This window comes from Gymnoscopelus braueri (genome assembly GCF_963280865.1).
Source record: "Gymnoscopelus braueri genome assembly, chromosome: 15".
NCBI lineage: Eukaryota > Metazoa > Chordata > Actinopteri > Myctophiformes > Myctophidae > Gymnoscopelus > Gymnoscopelus braueri.
In genome coordinates, this window is record NC_137620.1 from 46146719 (window position 1) to 46166353 (window position 19635).

The window sequence follows — 19635 nt, forward strand, 5'->3', positions numbered from 1 at the left end:
GCTGGAGAGACATGTAGACTCCTGTTACTGAACAAACACTATAGCACAATATAGAGCTATTTAAAGGGCAAGAACACTTTGGTAGAGGTTTGGGTTGTGTAGTTACCATGCCATGATGTAACTCTAAAGGTGGACAAGAAATCTAAAATAATTGCTCTCAATGCCACTCTTTTAGCCCGTAAACAAACACAATCAAAACTGATTCAGACAATATAGAACATCACCAAACCCAGTGCTGTTTGTTTAGAAATTTTAACTTCCTGTTGAATTTACTCTTTGAAGACCCAGATCCGGATCCACGGATCCAGTCTGGGTTTTCTTACTAATCAAAATGACAAAATCAACAGGAAGTTGACATTTTTATAAAAAAAAATCAAATGTGATGTTCTAATAGATCTCAAAGTCACTATTTTGGCCCGTAAACAAACACAAACAAAACTGATTCAGACAATATAGAATCTATATTGTCTGAATCAGTTTAGTTTGTGTTTGTTTACGGGCTAAAAGAGTGACTTTGAGATCTATTTAACCATACAATGTACAGTAATTCAATGAGGAGCATATTTTGAATGGTCAATGTCTAATCAATGCAGCAATTTTTTTAAATTTCTTGTCCACCTTGGAGTTACATCATGGCAATGTAACTACACAACCCAAACCTCTACCAAAGTGTTCTTGCCCTTTAACACTGTTACTGAACAAAAAATCAGCTCCGTTGTCTAGACTAGTTTTTTTCAGCTCCGCCTCCTCGCCAAGGTCAAGCCATACCCCCCAAAACAGTTAGAAATCGCAATCCATGCTGTCATTTCATCCAGACTTGACGACTGTAATTCTCTATACACCGGCATTGGACAGTCATCTCTTAGACGACTGCAATTGGTCCAGATCGCTGCTGCTCGCCTGCTGACTGGCACTAAAAAAACGGGAACACATAACCCCTGTTTTGGCCTCAATGCACTGGCTCCCTGTTAATTTTAGGATTGATTTTAAGGTTCTCCTATTTACCTTTAAATCTCTTAATGGGCTGGCCCCTCAGTATCTCTCTGAGCTCCTGGAACCCTATACCCCAGCCAGAGCTCTGAGATCTGCTGACGAGCTACTGCTGGCCGAGCTCAATAATATTAGCAAGAGAACCAGGGGCTCACGTGCATTTGCGGCTGCAGCCCCCAGGCCCTGGAATAGCCTGCCCTTCTATATTAGATCTGCTCTGTCCATCAATGTTTTCAAGTCCCTGCTTAAGACTCATTTATTTGCTTTGGATTTTAATCTCATCTGAGTGTTTTATATGTGTGCATATACGTGTTTGGTGCTCTTGTTGACACTTGCCTACATATATATGCTTTGTTTGTTGCTCCTGCTCTGTACAGCACTTTGGTCGATCTTTGGTCGTTGTTTTAAATGTGCTAAATAAATAAAGTTTGATTTGAACAAACACTATAGCAATGATTAGGCTGCTATCACAATATAGAGCTATTTAACACTGTTACTGAACAAACACTCTATAGTAATGATTACTATCACAATATAGAGCTATTTAACACTGTTACTGAACAAACACTCTATAGTAATAATTACTATCACAATATAGAGCTATTTAACACTGTTACTGAACAAACACTCTATAGCAATGATTACCCCCAGACTTTTTAGACTTTTGGTGTTTAAAAAAAAATCTATGTGTTTCTGCAGTTCCTCCACTAGCTTCTCACTCACTCAGTCTGGTCTGGAGCTCTGCCATCTTGGTTTCACTCGCAGAGGGTCTGGTCTGCTGGAGCTCTCTCATCCTGGTTTCACTCTCAGACAGTCTGGTCTGGAGCTCTCCCGTCTTGGTTTCACTCGCAGACAGTCTAGAAGCCATATCTGAAAATATATATATAATAATCATTGAGAAAACGTATAAGTGACATTCAGAGGTGGAAAAAGTAATCACATGTTTTACTTAAATTAAGGACGACTTCATCCGTTTTCAACCTATCTTCATGTAATTGGTCCTCACTAATGCTCATGATAAAATGGGACCATTTTTTCTACTGACTCTGTGTCTCAGAGAAGGGCAGTGGGCGGTTCAGAAACCTACCAGTGACATCATCATTGTAAAAGCATGTATTTTCTTTTCAATAAAGATTTCATTATTTTTTCACGCCGTTTCTATTAGCTTGGATTACCCATTGATGATGTCACTGGTAGGCGTGTTTCTGAACTGTCCACAGCCCTCTTCTGAGACACAGACCAAGTTGACAAAATGGTACCATATTATCATGAGTATTAGTGAGGACCAATTATATGAATATAAAGAATAAAGAATCGTATAACTATCAGTGAAATATAGTGGGTGCCAACGTGTCGTCACCAGGGGGGGGGGGGGGGTGGGGGCGTGGCATAGTAGCTGCAGACATACTTGTGGGGGGCAATGTTAGGTCAACCTGTTTATCCCCCACAAAGATGTCTGCCGCTACCAAATGACACTTGTTGACACCCCCTTCAGGATTTATGGCACGCACTATAACCCATTTACTTCACAACATAATGTATTGGCAAATTACCAATATTTGTCACCAATATTTGTACAGTTATATTGGTAACATCAATATTTGTCACATTCAGCCCTGGACTGACTGAAGTAGGCTAGGTGTTATATGAATCACATGAGCATTCACAGATTTGAGATTTTATGTATTTTCCCACATGTTATTTTCATTACAATTACATGTGATTGGACTTGCACTGATAATGACTTAAGTTAATTTTTCCCTATTTAAAATGTAGTATTTCTTCAGTATTAATAATATAGCTTGTAGATTGGCTATTTTCACTATTTTAAAGTGTTTTTAAATCGTTTAAAAAAGGAACAGTTTTGGACATACAAGGTTTCCACCCGACAGCGACAATATATAGCCTATATATGGTCCTGCATCAGTCATCAGTCAGTTTTAGCAGATTTCATTCCAATTGGCTACTATGACTGCCTATGAATTTCATGGGCCTGGGTAGGTCAACCTGGCCTGGCGGGGATCTGCCCTGCTGCGCACAGCAGCTCAACAGGTGAAAACCATTAACTTAAATGAGGACTGTGCTGCAACAAAAACGGGATCAAACAATATCAACCTGTCACATTCTAGCTGATGAAATAAACTTCCCATTTGGATCATTGCTGACAAAGGAACAGAACATGGATGTTGTTTGCAAAAGGATTATTTATTTATTACCCCTGGGTAAGGTTGAAAATGGGTGAAATGGTCCTTTAAGTAAAAGTATTAATTCTGCAATGTAGAAATACTCTGTTACAAGTAAACGTCCGGTATTCAAATTTTACAAAAGTATTGGCATCAGAATGTACTTAAAGTACCAAAAGTAGAAAGTACTCATTGTTTCACAAGTTTTCAAATGTATGAAATGTATAAAAAATTATTTGATGCGACGCGATGTGAGATTGTAGATCTGCTATTTTCAAATAGACAAAATGTATACAGGATTGAAGTGGTTAATGTATGTTTTGTAATAATAATCTAAATCTACAAAGCAACTATAGCTCAAGTTTTCAAATAATTGTAGTGGAGTAAAAGTACAATATTTGCCTATGAGATGTGGAGTAGAAGTACAAGTAATGAATTGGAAATACATACTCCAGTAAAGTAAAAAGAATACCTCAAAATTGTGCTTAAGTAAATGTACTTAGTTACACCACTGGTGAAATGATGAAACATTTGAAACACATTCCACGTTGTATGTTTAGAACTTCTTGAAGCTGTGGTTGCTAATGAGGTCCTACTGGTACTCAATCAGGGAATAGTAGATTGGTATAATGAAGGCACTCTCAAACTTGAAGTATATGAGTATAATAGAAAAGGTTTATTACAGAAAGATAGGAAGCTCTAGCGATACAGCAAACAACTCCGTCACAATACTCTCTGACTCTTCTCCCCCTCGTTCTCATATATATCTTTCCCTCTTCTCCCACCCCCTGTCTGTCCTCCCTTCCTTTCTGCGGGAGACATGAGTCATCATTACACATCATTTGTTCCTTCCTAACTCTCAGCGGACAACAGAAAAGCACACAAACATGTTTTCGTTCCCCCTCTTCCAATATGTCAAAGAGATTAGCCTGACATCAAGCTCACCTTTCCTCCCTTTCTCCTCTTTCGTTCATCCTAGTATGGGCTTCTCACTTGCTACTCTCAACCCTTGGCTAACTCTCTTCCTTTCCTTGGCCTGTTCTTTCCCTCTACATTAGGAATGTTCTGCTCTCTTTTAGTACCCTTTTTACATCTACCAGCTGTTGACTGTCTATTTCAGCCTTCATCTCCTTTAAGGCCGGCGAGATTGTCTGTGCTGTCTTGCTCCTGCATCCACAAAGCCTTAAAAGTCACGTTTTGCCCAACAAGCATGAATCGTAGCCTCTCGTCTAAAAGATATATTTCATTTTCATGTCTCGGGTAATTTTAACGTCTACTCAGGCTTTTGTGTTTCACCCCAGACACTTTTTAAGTTGCTTTATTCAATATTTACCCCCACTTCCTATACAAACCCATTGTAACTTCAAATTCCATTTTAACCATGATAGACTCATTGTAAACACACGTCCCTGCTTCTGGTGACTGATCTAATGCGTGTTTTTTTCAATTACTTTTTCATTTATTTTATTTTATTTTATTATAATTATTTTCTTTATTTTTAATTTCCCCAAAGAATTATTTAAAAAAAAGCAAAAAGTAATTTGAAAAACACAGCATGTCTGATCAAATTAATATAAAATATCTAAATATTGTCACAAAATAAACACGTCCAGAGTAGACGTTAAAATGACCTCACTCATGTTTGAAAGGTAAATATCTGTTAAGCGTCCTGACCTGAAATCTGTGCTTCCAGCTGGCTCTGCAGCTTTTGGATTTTCAAGTTGAACTCAAAGCGGACGTCATCAGCCTCAGCCAGACAGAACAGGAACAGAAACAAAGCAGCCTTCATTGTGAAGCCCAGACTCAGTATGAAGACAATAAGCACGATGCCTTGTATTTATTGTATTTATTGGAGGGTGACAGATAGTGACAGATATATTTTATTCCTATTTCTCATTAATCCGAGTTCCCAGAAGTTCTCCCATGAAGACGGGAGGGAAGAGAAGCTAGATTCTCATTGGATGGAGGTGTGGAGAAGCATGTTTAGAGACAACTGATTGGTTCCTTCGCGGAACGCACGCTTTTAGGGGAGGTGGAGAAAAAAGCAGCAAGAGGTAGCTGTGTTCCTGAGAGCAGTGACCCCCAGGGGTCCTTGAGGGGGTCCTTTAGGGGGTCCTTGAGGGCTGAAATGGTTAATGTGTGTTTTGTAATAATAATAATCTAAATCTAAAAAAGTAACTAGTAACTACAATTAATTGGACAGAGGAGTAAAAGTGCCATATTTGGGGGTCAAAGAGTAGGATTGTGTTGGACACAACATCAGTGCTGACAGTGTCTGAACAGGTTGATATAATATTGATCTAACTAAATCTACATCTGTAATCTCAGCTGCATGTGGCTCAAAGGTTCACTTAATATTTCATTTCAACACAAAAAGAGTAATTTGGTGTTTCCTACAAACTTACACAAATACATTATGAATGAATCACTGAAGCCCTAGTTCATTAAAAAAAAAAAAGCTTGTAGATCTGCTATTTTCCAATATCCAGAATTTAAAATAGGGTTAAAGTGGTTAAACTGTTCCTTGTTTTGCTGGGGACCCCTGAAGGACCTCTGGGGGTCCCCAGGCCGCACCTTGAGAACCACTGCTCTAAAGATGAGGGATGGAAGGCAGAGTCTTCTCTCATTGTTAGAGTGTGGAGATGAAACCTCAGATGACCTTCATAGTGCCGGTTGCAGCATGATTCACTCTACTCTGTTGACTCAATCTACTCTGTGTCCTCATGACACACACACACACACACACACACACACACACACACACACACACACACACACACACACACACACACACACACAAACACAGGGTTTGTATTAACATTGCTATACTGAGGTCATCAACACTGCCATTTTAGGACGGCTATTTATTTTGTATATTTTTCCATGTTTAACTGTAAGCCTGAAGCCGAAAAAATAGCTGATCTACAAGCTCACAACGTGTCACGCTTAGACGCGTAGTGAGCTTATGGATCAGCTATTTTTTGGTGCATGACACTGGCAACGCAACTAAGTATAAATCATGTTTAACTCTAATTCCAACCCCTGAATCTAACCTCTAAATGTATAATCCTAATCATAATGTAGGAGCAAGTAAGGGTTAAAACAACGCAGATGCTTTTCCCGGCTGTAAGGGTAAAAGCAGTACAGATAGAGTGCTCTTTCTGAGAGCAGAAAGAGCAGAGAGATACAGCTAACATCTGGTAGACAGCTCAACATTCCTAAAGTAGAGAGAGAACATGCTAATCGCTCTCCCAGGACAGCTAAAGGAGAGAGTGAAAACCACTGCTGTAAATCATTGGTTCTCAAAGTGGGGTCCAGGGGTCCTTGGCGGGGTTCCCCAGCAAAAGTAGTTAACATAGCATCATCATTTTAACCACTTTATCCATTTGTATGTTGGCTATTCAAAAATAGCAGATCTACAAGCTCGCAGCGTGGCACGAAGTGACACGCTGCAAGCTTGTAGATCTGCTATTTTTGAAAATATTTGAAAAATATCAAAGATGTTAAAAAACTATTGCGTGTGGCCATGACATCATTCCCTCAATAAATCACTATTAACCCCCACTGTCTCTCCTCTCACCCAGGCTGGCACACCTGCAGCTGATCTGGGATTGCAATTACCAGCCTCTATCCACAAGTTTCCAGGCTGTGTGGGCATCACTTCCTGTCGATTTGATCCAATGATATCCAATGAAATGGACAGGAAGTCATGCCCACACAGCCTAGGAAACTTGTGGATCAAAGCCAGCCAGATTCAGTTCCACTCCAGACACAGACCCAGTTACAACCTCAGAACCCACACCGTTGATTATCTAGGCTAGAAAGCCTTTTCTTTATGTTACTTAGTTTACTTTAGTTTGGCCTGGAGTCTGGATCTGGCCGGTAGTTCTATCTGTTCGTTTAGTTTTTAGTTCAGTAGAACTTGGTTTTGTTAGGTAGGGAGGGGGGAGCAGCTTCAGGGTCCCTATAGGTGGTGGTCTGGGGTCAGTTGCACAACCTCATACTAAGTTCAAACTTAGCCTAGTTATAGCTTAAATGGCTTTTAAAAAGCCATTTAACCCATTTGGCCGGGAAAGTATCTGTCATTTTAGATTTATCTGGCTATTCAAAATAGCATTATATACAAGCTCATAGTGCGGCACGAGTGCCGCACTATGAGCTTGTAGATCTGCTATTTTTTGTACGTGAAAATGTGTGCAAATCTTTAAATATATTATGTAAAAAAAGAAATATATATAAGATTTGCAAAAATTTTCACGGTTTTTCAAAAAATGCAGATCTACAAGCCCATAGCGCGGCACTCGGTGCCGCGCTATGAGCTTTTAGATCTGCTATTTTGTGTGTGTGTGTGTGTGTGTGTGTGTGTGTGTGTGTGTGTGTGTGTGTGTGTGTGTGTGTGTGTGTGTGTGTGTGTGTGTGTGTGTGTGTGTGTGTGTGTGTGTGTGTGTGTGTGTGTGTGTGTCTGTCTCTACGTCAGTATGTTGATATTGTTGTCACTGTGACTTCTGTTTTTCCCATTGTTCAGGACTGAGGGTCTTCTGTTCAAAGGCATGGATCTCCTTCAGTTTCTCTGCTAGGCTAGGCATGTATACACCAGCCTGTCACATAAAGGGTTAAAGATACATATTATACCCCCACATACTCACACTGTTAAAATCCTCAGTGTTCAGAGAAGAGTATGGACCCTAGAGACACTTGGCGAAAATATAGCATATCTTCGAGCTCAGAACACAAACTTGTAGATCTGCTATTTCTGGTAAAGATGGTGTATATACAGCGTTGCTGTCGGGCAGAAACCTTGTATCTCTATATTTCAAGCAGTGAAAATAGCAGATCTACAAGCTCACAATGCGACGCAATGCGTTGGGAGCTTGTAGATCTGCTATTTTCAGTATTTTTAAATGTTTTTAAAATAATAATAAAAGGAGCTGTTTTGGACAGCAACGATAGTGAAAAAGGAGGGAGTCTGGTATAGAGTCATTAAAGGTAACGCAACAGATATGGGACAAACTTCAGAATGTACAAAACATCTGCAACAATATCAGTTGCTCTTTTATCTAATTATATCAAAACTACTTAAATGATACATTTTCTGAAAAGCAGTGGTGGGAAAAGTACACACATGTTGTACTTAAGTAAAAGTATCAATACTGCAATGTAGAAATACTCTGTTACAAGTAAAAGTCTGGAATTCTAAACTTGAGTAAAAGTACAAAAGTACTGGTATCAAAATGTACTTAATTAACCAATAATAGAAAGTAGCCTACTCATTATGCAGAATGTCCCATTTCACAAGTTTTCAAATGTATACAATGTATGAAAATCTTTGGAAAATAGCAGATCTACAAGCTCACAATGCGTCGCATCGCAACACATTGTGAGCTTCTCGATCTGCTATTTTCAAATGGCCGAAATGTATATAGGGCTGAAGTGGTTAATGTATGTTTTGTAATAATAATCAAAATCTACAAAGTAACTAGTAACTAAAGTTTTCAAATAATTGCAGTGGAGTAGAAGTAAAAGTATTGAAAAATGGAAATACTCCAGTAAATCAAAATTACCTCAAAATTGTACTTAAGTACAGCACTTGAGTAAATGTACTTAGTTACTTTACACCACTGCTGAAAAGGTAACTGTTCAGGTGCTAGGGATGCATGGGTCAGAAACAGAATAATCCATTATTTTTGATGGGCTATACTGCCATCCAAAGGCTGACCACAGTAACTACATTTTAGGTTATGTCAAGTTTGAGTGTCATTAATGATATTATGGCACATTATGGCACTCGGTGCCGCGCTATGAGTTTGTAGATCTGCTATTTTTGAATAGCCAAAGAAAGCTGAAAATGACACACAGATGCCCCGGTCTTAATAGATTAAGACGCGCAAATGATGCCTCTGACTATGATGATGTTTGAATAAACCTTCTACTAACCTTTCGTCACCTTCCTAAACTAATGTCCTAGTATTATATAGGACATTAGTAATTTTCTTAAGTTCATCAGAAAAAATAAAAATCCAAAACAAATCTACATATTTCTTAATCATTTCACCCAAAACGTTAATAACAAATTATGACTATTAGCATAAAAATAACACTGTCTGTCAGTTATGTAACATAAGAGATTTAAATAGGGTTAAATAGGATTAAACCTGACTTATTATTTACTGATTTACAGACTTAAGCAATTTTTTTGTCATGTGACTTAGGCCGAAAGAAATGCCTATTTTGGCCTAAGTCACACTAGGGAGTAGTTTTCATTTAGGAGATAGGCGATTTGACCAGAGGTGGACAGTGTCATGAGGAGCTGATTTAGGCAAAAATATAATTTTCCTCAAAAACATTACTTAGTTTAGGAAGGTGACGCTTTGTTTCATCTAGTCTCCACAAGGTGATGCTAGAGTACTTCTTGTTTATGTTTATTCAGATTTCAGCATGATCACAGATGTTTAAAAAGACATTAAAAACACTGAATTATTTTGCTGATTACAATATAAAACTTCAAATCTAAAAAATGCAATTGCCTATCTAAAAATCTAGTAACATAAAACAATCTAACATCCACTATCATTTAAAAGTCTGCACATATATGGGATTGGTGATTTCTTGTATCTCTCAGTTCGGCAATGTAGAGTGTCCAGGTCATCTCCATTCCTTGTTTGGCGACCAGAGATCTCCTTCCTGAGGCAGGGTAGCCAGTTTCTGAAGTTGGACTTAAACAGCTTCCTGGCAAAGTCGAGACACAGTTGAGTGCGCCTCTCTGCTAGGGTGCACAATGTGAGGCTGCGGAGAGCCTCTGTGTATCCCGAGTACCTCCGGCCAAGTATGATTTTGCAAGCCCGTTTCTGAACTCTTTCCAGTCTTTTCGTCTGGTCAACAGTTAAGGAACTGTGCCAGACTGGGACTGCATACTCCAGCACCGGACGCACATAGCCTGTGTAGATCGAAACCAATTCAGGGTCTTGGACCCCAAATTTCTTCAGGCGACATAGGACGAAAAGCTTTCTATTGGCTGAGGTCAACATATAGTCCACCTGGCTGTCCCATTTCAAATCAGCTTGAATGGTGACCCCCAGAACCTTTACTGTGCCACAGACTTCTAGTATGTTTTGGTCAATGGAAAGTGTTGGGAGGGCCGGTTTTTGTCTCATGAAAGTGACATGTACAACTTTGCATTTTCTTGGATTGAGTTTCATTTTGTGCTCGTTTACCCAGATGTCCAAACCATTCAGGGTCTGTTGGAGGGTGCAAGGTACCTTGGGCCTCCACGACTGGGCCATAGTCATATCATCCACATATTTCCAGTGGTTTGGTCCATCCTGGAGGGCACTGTTAATCAGTGCGAGGAAGACTATATAGGCCCTAATACGGTCCCCTGTGCAACTCCACATGTGGGATATTCCCAATCAGATAGATGTCCCTGGTAGCGCACTTTTTGCTGCCGGTCAGTCATGAAGCTGCAAATCCATGGAATCAGACCCGGTCTCACTCCTACAGTAGATCAAGGAGACACTGCACTGCCACTGTGTGGTCTACGGCATCGAAGGCCTTGGCAAAGTCAGTTGTAATTACTGTGCACACTGAGCCTGAAACATCACTAGTCATATACACAAAGTCCATTAAGCTGACTAGATTGTGTGTTGTGGAACGGTTCTGTCGGCTGCCAAATTGCATGGGGTCTAGGTTTGGCGTGATGTCATTAAGAATCCAGTTCCCAGCAAAATGTTCACATATTTTTGAGTGTTGAGCTGTTAATGAGATCTTAATTCATCTATGTTGCATGGGGAGGATTTTGGTATAGGGACAACAGTAGCCTCTTTCCATTGTCTAGGAACCACCCCTTCATCAAATGAACTGTTGATGATATCACAAAGAGGAATGCTGATCTCACATGCAAACTCTTTCAAAATATTGGGGGGGATCATATCTGGGCCAGGATATTTATGACAGTTGATGGAAGACAATCTATTATATACCTCCCATACTGGTATAGTAGGCAAAGGGGGGGGGGATGGAAGGAAGGAAGGTAAAGCTGATCGTTCCAGGGGCTCAAGTGACTGGGACACTGTGATAAACTTAGCATTAATTGCATTGGCAATTGCCACAAAGTCCTGGGGGTTGATTCCAGGGACATCAATTCGGGCCATTATAATTAACCATTATCCTCAGGATACTACATCTCCTTCCTTTTGAAGGAAGAGGCAGGACACAATGTGAATTACTGTTAGCTGAATCAATATCAAAATATCACACAAGTCACATTGTAACTCATCAATTCTTTGAGTCAGTTTCATCATGTAATCTGTATCACTGGGAAAAACAAACTGGTTACAACAAAATAAGCGCATTCAATTATATCACCATAACATCAAATCAGCTTTGACCCTGATTAGCTCAACCAACATCTCTGGAACAATAATCAACAATCTCCAATGCAAATATCAGTGCAAAATCACATGCTTTTCTTCCTCTTTTTTTTTTTTTTTTTTTTTAACAATGTCAGTGCAAGAACAGTCCTTTTTTTTTTTTTTTTTAATCACAGGTCTAATATGGCTCTTGGCTTAACCGTGCGGCCTGACCTGGTAGTAGTGCATTGTGGTGGCACTGTTGGGGAACTTGCAACAGTCTGCTGTAAAGTCTCAGTGGTCTGAGGCTCCACCTGTTGGCCTTCTGTTGCAACTTCGTGACCTGTATCTCCCTCGGTGGTTTGTAGGAGGTGACGCCGATTGCGTCGGAGCGTGTGGCCTTTATCCGTGAAGATGTTGTAGGATCGCTGGGTCCCTGCTGCTCCGACGACTGTTGCGGGTTTCCACGTCCCTGTTGGTTGCTGGAAGCGGACCGTGGCTCCTACTGACAGTGTAGGTTGTGGTTTTGCGTTCCTGTCGTAGTACTGTTTTTGTCGTTTTTGACACAGTTCTCTCCTGCCTTGAACTGCACTGCGACAGGCAAGTTCTGGTTGTAGCTGCTTCTCAGTAATTGGAAAGATTGAGCGCAAACATCGGCTCATCAGCAATTGTGCTGGTGACTTGAATCCGTCCACTGGTGTGTTTCTGTATTCCAATAGGCTGAGATAGGGGTCTGATCTCTGTGCGTGTGCTTTGTCCATGATGGCTTTGGCCGTTTGCACAGTCTTCTCAGCCAGCCCGTTGCTCTGCGGGTAGTGGGGGCTACTTGTGATGTGCTCAAAATCCCATGCATTTACAAAGCACGGGCCGTTATCACTGATGACGGTCTGGCCAATCCCGAACCGGGAAAACATGGCCTTCAGCTTCTGGATCACAGCTGTGGATGTGAGGCTAGAGATTTGTTCTACCTCAAAGTACCTACTATAATAGTCAACTGCAACTATATAGTCAGTGTTGTTCCATTTGAACAGATCAGTGCCTATCACCTGCCAAGGTCGCTCTGGAATGGGGTGTGACAGCATTGGCTCTTTGGGGATGGAGTTGCGTCGTTCGAGGCAAATGCTACATGATCCAACTAGTGTCCCTATTTGTTTGCACATCCCTGGCCAGAATATAACGTCTCTTGCCCGCTGCTTACACTTCTCCATGCCGAAGTGGCCTGTGTGTATGCGTGAAAGCATATCAGCTCTGAGTGAGTGTGGCACAATGATTTTTTCTCCTTTTAGCAGAATGCCATTCATCTCTGTTATTTCATCCCGGTGGTTCCAATATTCAGTGATGGCAGGGGAACATTGTTTCACTGTCTCTGGCCACCCTGATTGGATAATCTGTCTCAAGGCTGAGAGTTGCTCGTCTTTGGCTGTAGCAGTTCTGACCTCTTCCATCTTTCGGTCACTCACAGGAGCACTGCTTATCACTGAGTGTATTTGTGAGTCCATGCCCTCACTCAGTGAGTCATCACAGCACTCTAACGGCTTCCTAGATAGTGTGTCTGCTACTGGAATCTGCTTTCCGGGCTTGTGGACAATGTTAATGTTGTATCTTTGAAACTGAAGTATCATGCGTTGGAGCCTCGGCGGCGCAGCTGCAAGGGGTTTGCGCATGATTGACTCCAGCGGCTTGTGATCTGACTCGACGGTCACCTGACGTCCGTACAGGTATTGGTGGAATCGTTTGCATCCAAAGAGCACGGCGTACAGCTCCTTTTCGATCTGAGCATAATTGACTTCAGTCTCATTCAGTGCTCTGGACGCATATGCGACTGGTTTCTCTTGCTGCAGCAGGACTGCTCCTAATCCATATTTGGAAGCATCGACCTGCAGCTTCACATCTTTGGTGTGGTCGAAGTAGGCAAGTACTGGACCTGGCTCTTGCGTTAAGATGCTCTTCACTTGTTGGAATGCAACATCATGGTTCGAGTCCCATACAAACTCACTGCTCTCTTTCAACAGTTGACGGAGTGGGGCTGTTGCCTCTGAGAGTCTGGGGGCAAATTTGGACAGGTAAGTGATCATGCCTAATATTGATTCTAGCTCTGCTTTGCTCTGTGGCACAGCCATGTCTTTGATCGCCTTGACCTTGTTAGGGTCATGGTCTGACACCTTCTTGTGTCAGTGTGTGTCCAAAGTAGTTCACCTCTGTCACACAGATGGTGCTCTTGTCCTTGTTCAGTTTAATTCCTCTCTGTCTGGTTCTCTCTAGCATGGCACGCAGGCTGGCATCGTGCTCCTCTTTTGTGCGGCCATACACTATGATGTCATCCACGATGGCGGCGACGCATGGAAGCCCCTCATAGGCCTCATCCACCCGTCTCTGGAACTCATCTTGTGCAGATACGATTCCGAATGGGAGTCTTTTGAACCTATACCTGCCATAGATGGTGTTGAACGTGGTGAGAATGGATGACTCAAGGCTGAGTTTTATTGTCCAGTACCCAGACCTGGCGTCTAGTACACTGAAATACTGTGCACCTGCTAGTCTAGGGGTAATATCATCTAGAGTAGGGAGAGGATAGTAGGGTCTCTGGATGGCTTTGTTCAGGGGGCGGGGGTCTAAACAAATCCTAAGCTTTCCTGTTTTGGGCTTTTCTACCACCACCAGCGCATTAACCCAGTCTGTTGGCTCAGTGACCTTCTGGATTATGTCTGTTTTCTCCATTTCATCTAACTCATCTTTGAGTCAATTGCGTAGGGCGTATGGTATGCGGCGAGGCGGGCACACCACTGGTGTTGCTTCGGGTTTGAGGTGAATATTACACTCCCCAGGAAACAGTCCAATGCCTTCAAACACGTCTGCATACTCATCCATGATGCTCATGTGTGGTTTGGGCTGTGCATCGACCGTATGGATTATTTTAACCAAATTAAGGTCTAGACATGCTCTCATGCCCAACACAGGGGGCGCGTTGGCATCAATTACATCAAAGTCAAGCATGACAGTCTTCTCTTTGTATCTGCATGTTAACCTGCAGGCCCCTTTAACATTAAGCATATGCCCACCATAGCCTGTTAGCTTGCTGGCTTGTGGGCCTAGTACTACATATCCAAATAGCTCATGGAATGTGTTGGCTGGTATTACATTAGCCTGGGCACCTGTGTCAATTTTAAATTTTAGCTTGTGCCTCTTTTTTCCTATTTGCAACTCTGCAAAGGCTTGTTCCTTGTCTGTGTCTGCATGTTGTTTTGTTATAGAGTCAATGTACAGTTCATCATCACTTTGCTGCTCACCAGTGTCTGAGATGGCATGCATCCTCTTTGCCTTGGGCTTTATCTGGCGTTGCTGTGTTGGTGTCCTGCACATCCTAGCAAAGTGGTTGAATTTGTTGCAGTTGTTACATTGACGTCCCTTAGCTGGACATTCCTCAGCACGGCTGTGCTCTCTTCCGCATGCTCCACATTCCTCATGCATTGCGTCAGCTTTGTTCACCGTTTTGCGACCATACCGTGCCTGGTCTGGTCTGAACGGTCTCCTGCTAACTGCGTGGACAAACTGATTAGCCCCACTTGCAGTTGCACAATCCATTGTTTTTAGTTGCTGCTGTGACAGTTCATGCGATCTTGCGATGTCAATCGCCTTCTCCAGTGTTAGGTCTGGACCGTGACATAAGAGTTTTTCTCTCACTCTAGCTGAGTTAGTGGCAAACACGATTCTGTCCCTGACCATGTCGTCACTTTTGTCATAATTACAGTCCTTCACTAGCAGCCTAAGCTCTGTCACAAACTGATCAAAGCTCTCACTGTCGCCTTGCATCCTTTCGTGGAACTTATAACGTGCAAAAATGGGGTTAGCTTTGGGTATAACGTAGGTTTCAAAACCATCATAGTACGTCTTCTGTACCTTCCTCTCATCTGCCGTCAGAGTCCATGTATTAAAGACGTCCCTGCCCTTCTCTCCTATCCACAGGAGTAGGTAGCTGCATTTTTCTTCCTCTTCTTTGGCTCGCAAAGGTCCCGAAAACATCAACTCCACATGCTGGCGAAACTTTCTCCACGCATCGGGTAGGTTGGACGAGTCCCAGTCCATTCTAGGTATTGGAACGCCCGAACTTTCCATTATCTTCCGTCGTCGGTCGATTCTAAATTAAATTGAGCTTTAAATTCTGACACCATGTAATGTTTCTGGTCTTACTGTCACTCTTAGTGTCTAGTAAAAGAAACGTAATGTCCACACAAGGATATATCATTGAGCGTTCTGTGTTTACTTCCACACTTGGGTTGCATACATTGAATACTGGCGCGTCTCACATGACGTCATTCATATGAGTCTGGACTAAACCATTATATGGGTGAAACCATTATCCTCAGGATACTACACCTTCCACCTTAGACTTGTAGAAGTGTTTTTTTGCTGCATATATTTCCTTTTGGACCTTATTTGGTAGAACTTAGCCAAAGCACATGATTTTCCGGATTTGAAAGCCTTTTGTCTCTGGTAAATAAGGTGCTTGATTTTGGGGGTGATCCATGGTTTGTCTGATGGATAGATTTTCACTGTCACAAAAACATTGGCATCTTCTTAGTTCTGATCCAACATTGGACAAATCTTTCCAGATCCCCCCTAGGCTGCTATACAGGAGAGCACATAATATCAGAGACATTGTGGTGAAATCAGATCTACCTCCTAAAAAAACCCACACTCTCCTAGATGACTTACCAGATGGTAATCGACGTTGTGGTTCGTGTGCCCAATGTCATTTTACAGATAAATGCAACTTTTTCTATCACCCGTCAACGGGGCAAGAGATAAAAATAAGAGGCAAAATAACATGTACAACGAATAATGTAATCTATCTACTTAGATGTCCGTGTGGGAAAGCGTATGTGGGTAAGACAACACGTGCATTAAAAACACGCATTGCTGAACACAGGAGTACAATACGTAATGGGGACGAAAAAAGCCCAGTAGCTTTACATTTTAAAAAGGCACACCACAATGTCTCATCTTTAAGATACCTAGGAATAGAGAAAGTGCATCTTCCGAGACGAGGGGGAGATATAGACAATCTCCTACTGAGGAGGGAAGTATGGTGGATCCATTATCTTAAAACCATGGCACCAACAGGACTCAATGAGGACTTTGATATTAGTCCATATTTATAAACAAGCCAAGGAAGGGGGTTGTGTATGTGTAGGTTATAAAACGTTAACTTTTCTTTTCCTTTTGTTGTTTTTGCTTGTAACTTGTGGTACACAGTGGCTAGGATCTGGACCGGGTCAAAAGATATATAGTAAAGATATAGGAGTATTTCTTGAGAAATGCATGTCATGAAATGTATTTATTTGGAGAAATATTTCTTGGAAAATATTTGTCAGCAGATAGTAAGCTTAGTCCTTATTACCTGTCTGTTGAATCAAATGAATTGAGTATTCTACTGTTTTTAATACTTGTATCTTTACTAAAGTATTTTGTCTAAAAAATGGTTGTAAAAAATCAAGAAAATGTTCTAAAAATACTCTGTAAAAGATGAAATGTTGTCTTTTGATAAGTTGTCTCTTGACAAAATGTTTATCAAGTCTTGGTACCGCCCCTGATCACCAGGTGGGGCTGGTAACCAAAATCATTTGTTCCTGTATAAAAAGAGTCATTTCCTGTTCTTGTTTATACTTGAAAAAGACCGAAAGGGTCGAAACGTCGTATCAGCTGTTTGTTGTGAAATAAAACCTGGAGCATCAAAGTGAGTTGCGAGCCATATCTTTGTTTTATCATTACTGTCTTTACAGTTCAAAGCTCAGCGCCAAGGAACGGAGGATGTGCGTTATTTATGTTTCTGTAGATTTTCACTGTCTTCATAGGGAAATGTCTATCAATTTCAGGCAAGATAGTGTTGATTTATTAATCAAAGTTACGACAGACAACGACGAATATAATCACATATTAGTTTATTCAAATAGTCAGCCATACATAAGCCAATAACACAAGCTGAAGCAGACCGCTGCAGGTCTGCCTAGCATTTGACAGGATTCGGGGTGTCTTTATACATGAGATGAATGTCGTCACAGTGTAATCCAAGTACATTCATTAACGTTATTCGTAGAACAATTTACCCATCTGAGAGCTTTGACCTTTCCAAGTCCATGTCACATTGACTGGTCAAACCGGGCACCCCTGTCTTACATTTGCCAGTTGTCTATAAGTAACCTGTTGACTTTAGGCTGGGATATCCTAATGTCCGAATCTATGTTGTGCTGTGTCACAAGTCATGCATCTTAACTCGTGTGTCTAGGTTCTTATTACTGTGGTGGTCCGTGTATTTTGCAATGAGTCTTTCACAACTCCAGGTATGACATTACGTTACTGAGCGGACTTCGTGAGAGTTTAGAGTGTCAGTTTGCAGCAGGCTGCAAACTTTCCCGCCTCTGACTCTGTCCTTCTGTCACCCTGTATCTGACAAGGCCTCTTACCCAGCTCTCTACTAATACATTCAAAAAGTGGTAAACTTCATATATAACACTAAAAGATTACAACAATAGTATTATAAAAAGCATTAGCCTTTTCATTGGTGCTGGTTGCTTCAGTCATTCTTCAGGCTTATGGGGTCCAAACCAAGTTTCTGAAATCGCAGCCACGTCGTCCACATGGTTTTGTATCAAAATAGACTGAAGCTCACTAATCTTATATACAAGAGATCTGGCATTCGTCATCAAGAGAGTTGGTAACAGGGCATGGTTTGATGGTCTATTATTCTGTATGATGACTTTAATTAAGTTTGGTTGTGATTTAACTCTGGAGTTCCCAAATCCAAGCAGTCGAGGCTTAGTGTGGTCAAATCTTCTGCCAACAACAGTCCCAATGTTGCGCACACAATTCTTACCCATATTCTATCATTTCCATGTTGTTAACAAAGCTCCATGATGAGAGATTAATGATCAAATGAGTACAAACAGTAATTCTGTTACTTCTGTTGAGTTAATAATAATAATAATTCAACGTGAGAATAGTTTTTATGTATAATGTTCAACATGCACACAGCCTATACTTTATAAACATTGATATAAGATGTCTTGCATGATTATAAACCTACTGTATGAGAGCGTTGTCTCATGAATGTGTTTATAATGCTTTACAGACATAACAATAATAATGATGATGATAATAATACTAATGATGCAACTTGTACAACTTTGTATATTACCTTCAATACAAAACATGATAGTGCTTTACATTAATATAAAAAAATATCATTTGATTTATTGAATACTTTATTAACAGTTTGCAAATAGTACAGTGGTCTGATTTTACAATGATGCTAAAAGGATAACACAAAGATCCCTAGAGGCTTGTTTTCATTGTGGTCCTGTAGCAGATCTACAACCTCACAACACATTGCGATGAGCTTGTAGATCTGCTATTTTCCAATAGCCAAAGTATAAAATAGGGCTTAAGTGGTTAAAGCACATAATCAATCTGTCAGGGACCCGACCCGGGTAATACTTGGACCAATAAACGGAGCACAGAACCAGGAGATTGCAGAAATTATATCCTTTACTTCAGGTCTTAGTTAACACAGGAACAACGATAAACCTCAGCAGAGGGAAAAGTAACAAAGGCCACGGCAGGAAACAAACACAAGGAGAGTAGACAGGGTACCAACGAACAGTAGGTCACTCGACAAAAGGTTATCACAAAGCACTGGGCCAACAGAGAACGCCTGGTTAAAAGGCAGAGTCAATTGTTAATCAGTGGCCAGCGCGCAGCTGGGCGCACAGCTGTAGCCTGTCTCCTCATCACCAGGAAAGAAGGGGGAAAGAGCGAGCCACAGTGGAAAGACAGGGGGCGGGGCTGAGGACAGGATCAGAGTGTGACACAATCAATAAGAAAGTTAAATGGCAAATAAAATGCTTAAAACTGGTGAGAAATAGATGCATAACTTCTCTTGCACTGTTTTAAGAACAGAACAAACATTATATTAATCTATATGAAACATGGTATTAAAATGGAACAGATGGCTGTTAGATTAATGTTATTAACATTCTATAGGCTCCCCTTTAACTATATATATGAAAATATGAATATAAATGTTTATGTAATGTCTACAGTGCATATTGGGTAGAACTTGC

The 19635-nt window shown here is 41.0% G+C and overlaps 1 protein-coding gene across 7 annotated transcripts in view; it reads right to left on the reverse strand.

The window, feature by feature from the left end:
• Positions 1-19635, reverse strand: part of LOC308101253 (CD209 antigen-like protein C) — a 111665-nt gene that overhangs the window by 26615 nt on the left and 65415 nt on the right. For 2 of the 7 annotated variants that reach the window (XM_080450655.1, XM_080450656.1), the window contains exons 1-2: positions 4848-4969; positions 1714-1860 (exon numbers count right to left, since the gene is read on the reverse strand). The exons of 4 other annotated variants lie outside the window; for them this stretch is intronic. In XM_080450655.1, coding sequence (XP_080306781.1) covers positions 1714-1860; positions 4848-4962 — 262 coding nt within the window. In that variant the 5' untranslated portion in view covers positions 4963-4969. Of the gene's footprint in view, positions 1-1713; positions 1861-4847; positions 4970-19635 lie in introns of those variants that run through there. One more of the 7 variants, XM_080450658.1, reaches the window with a different exon arrangement.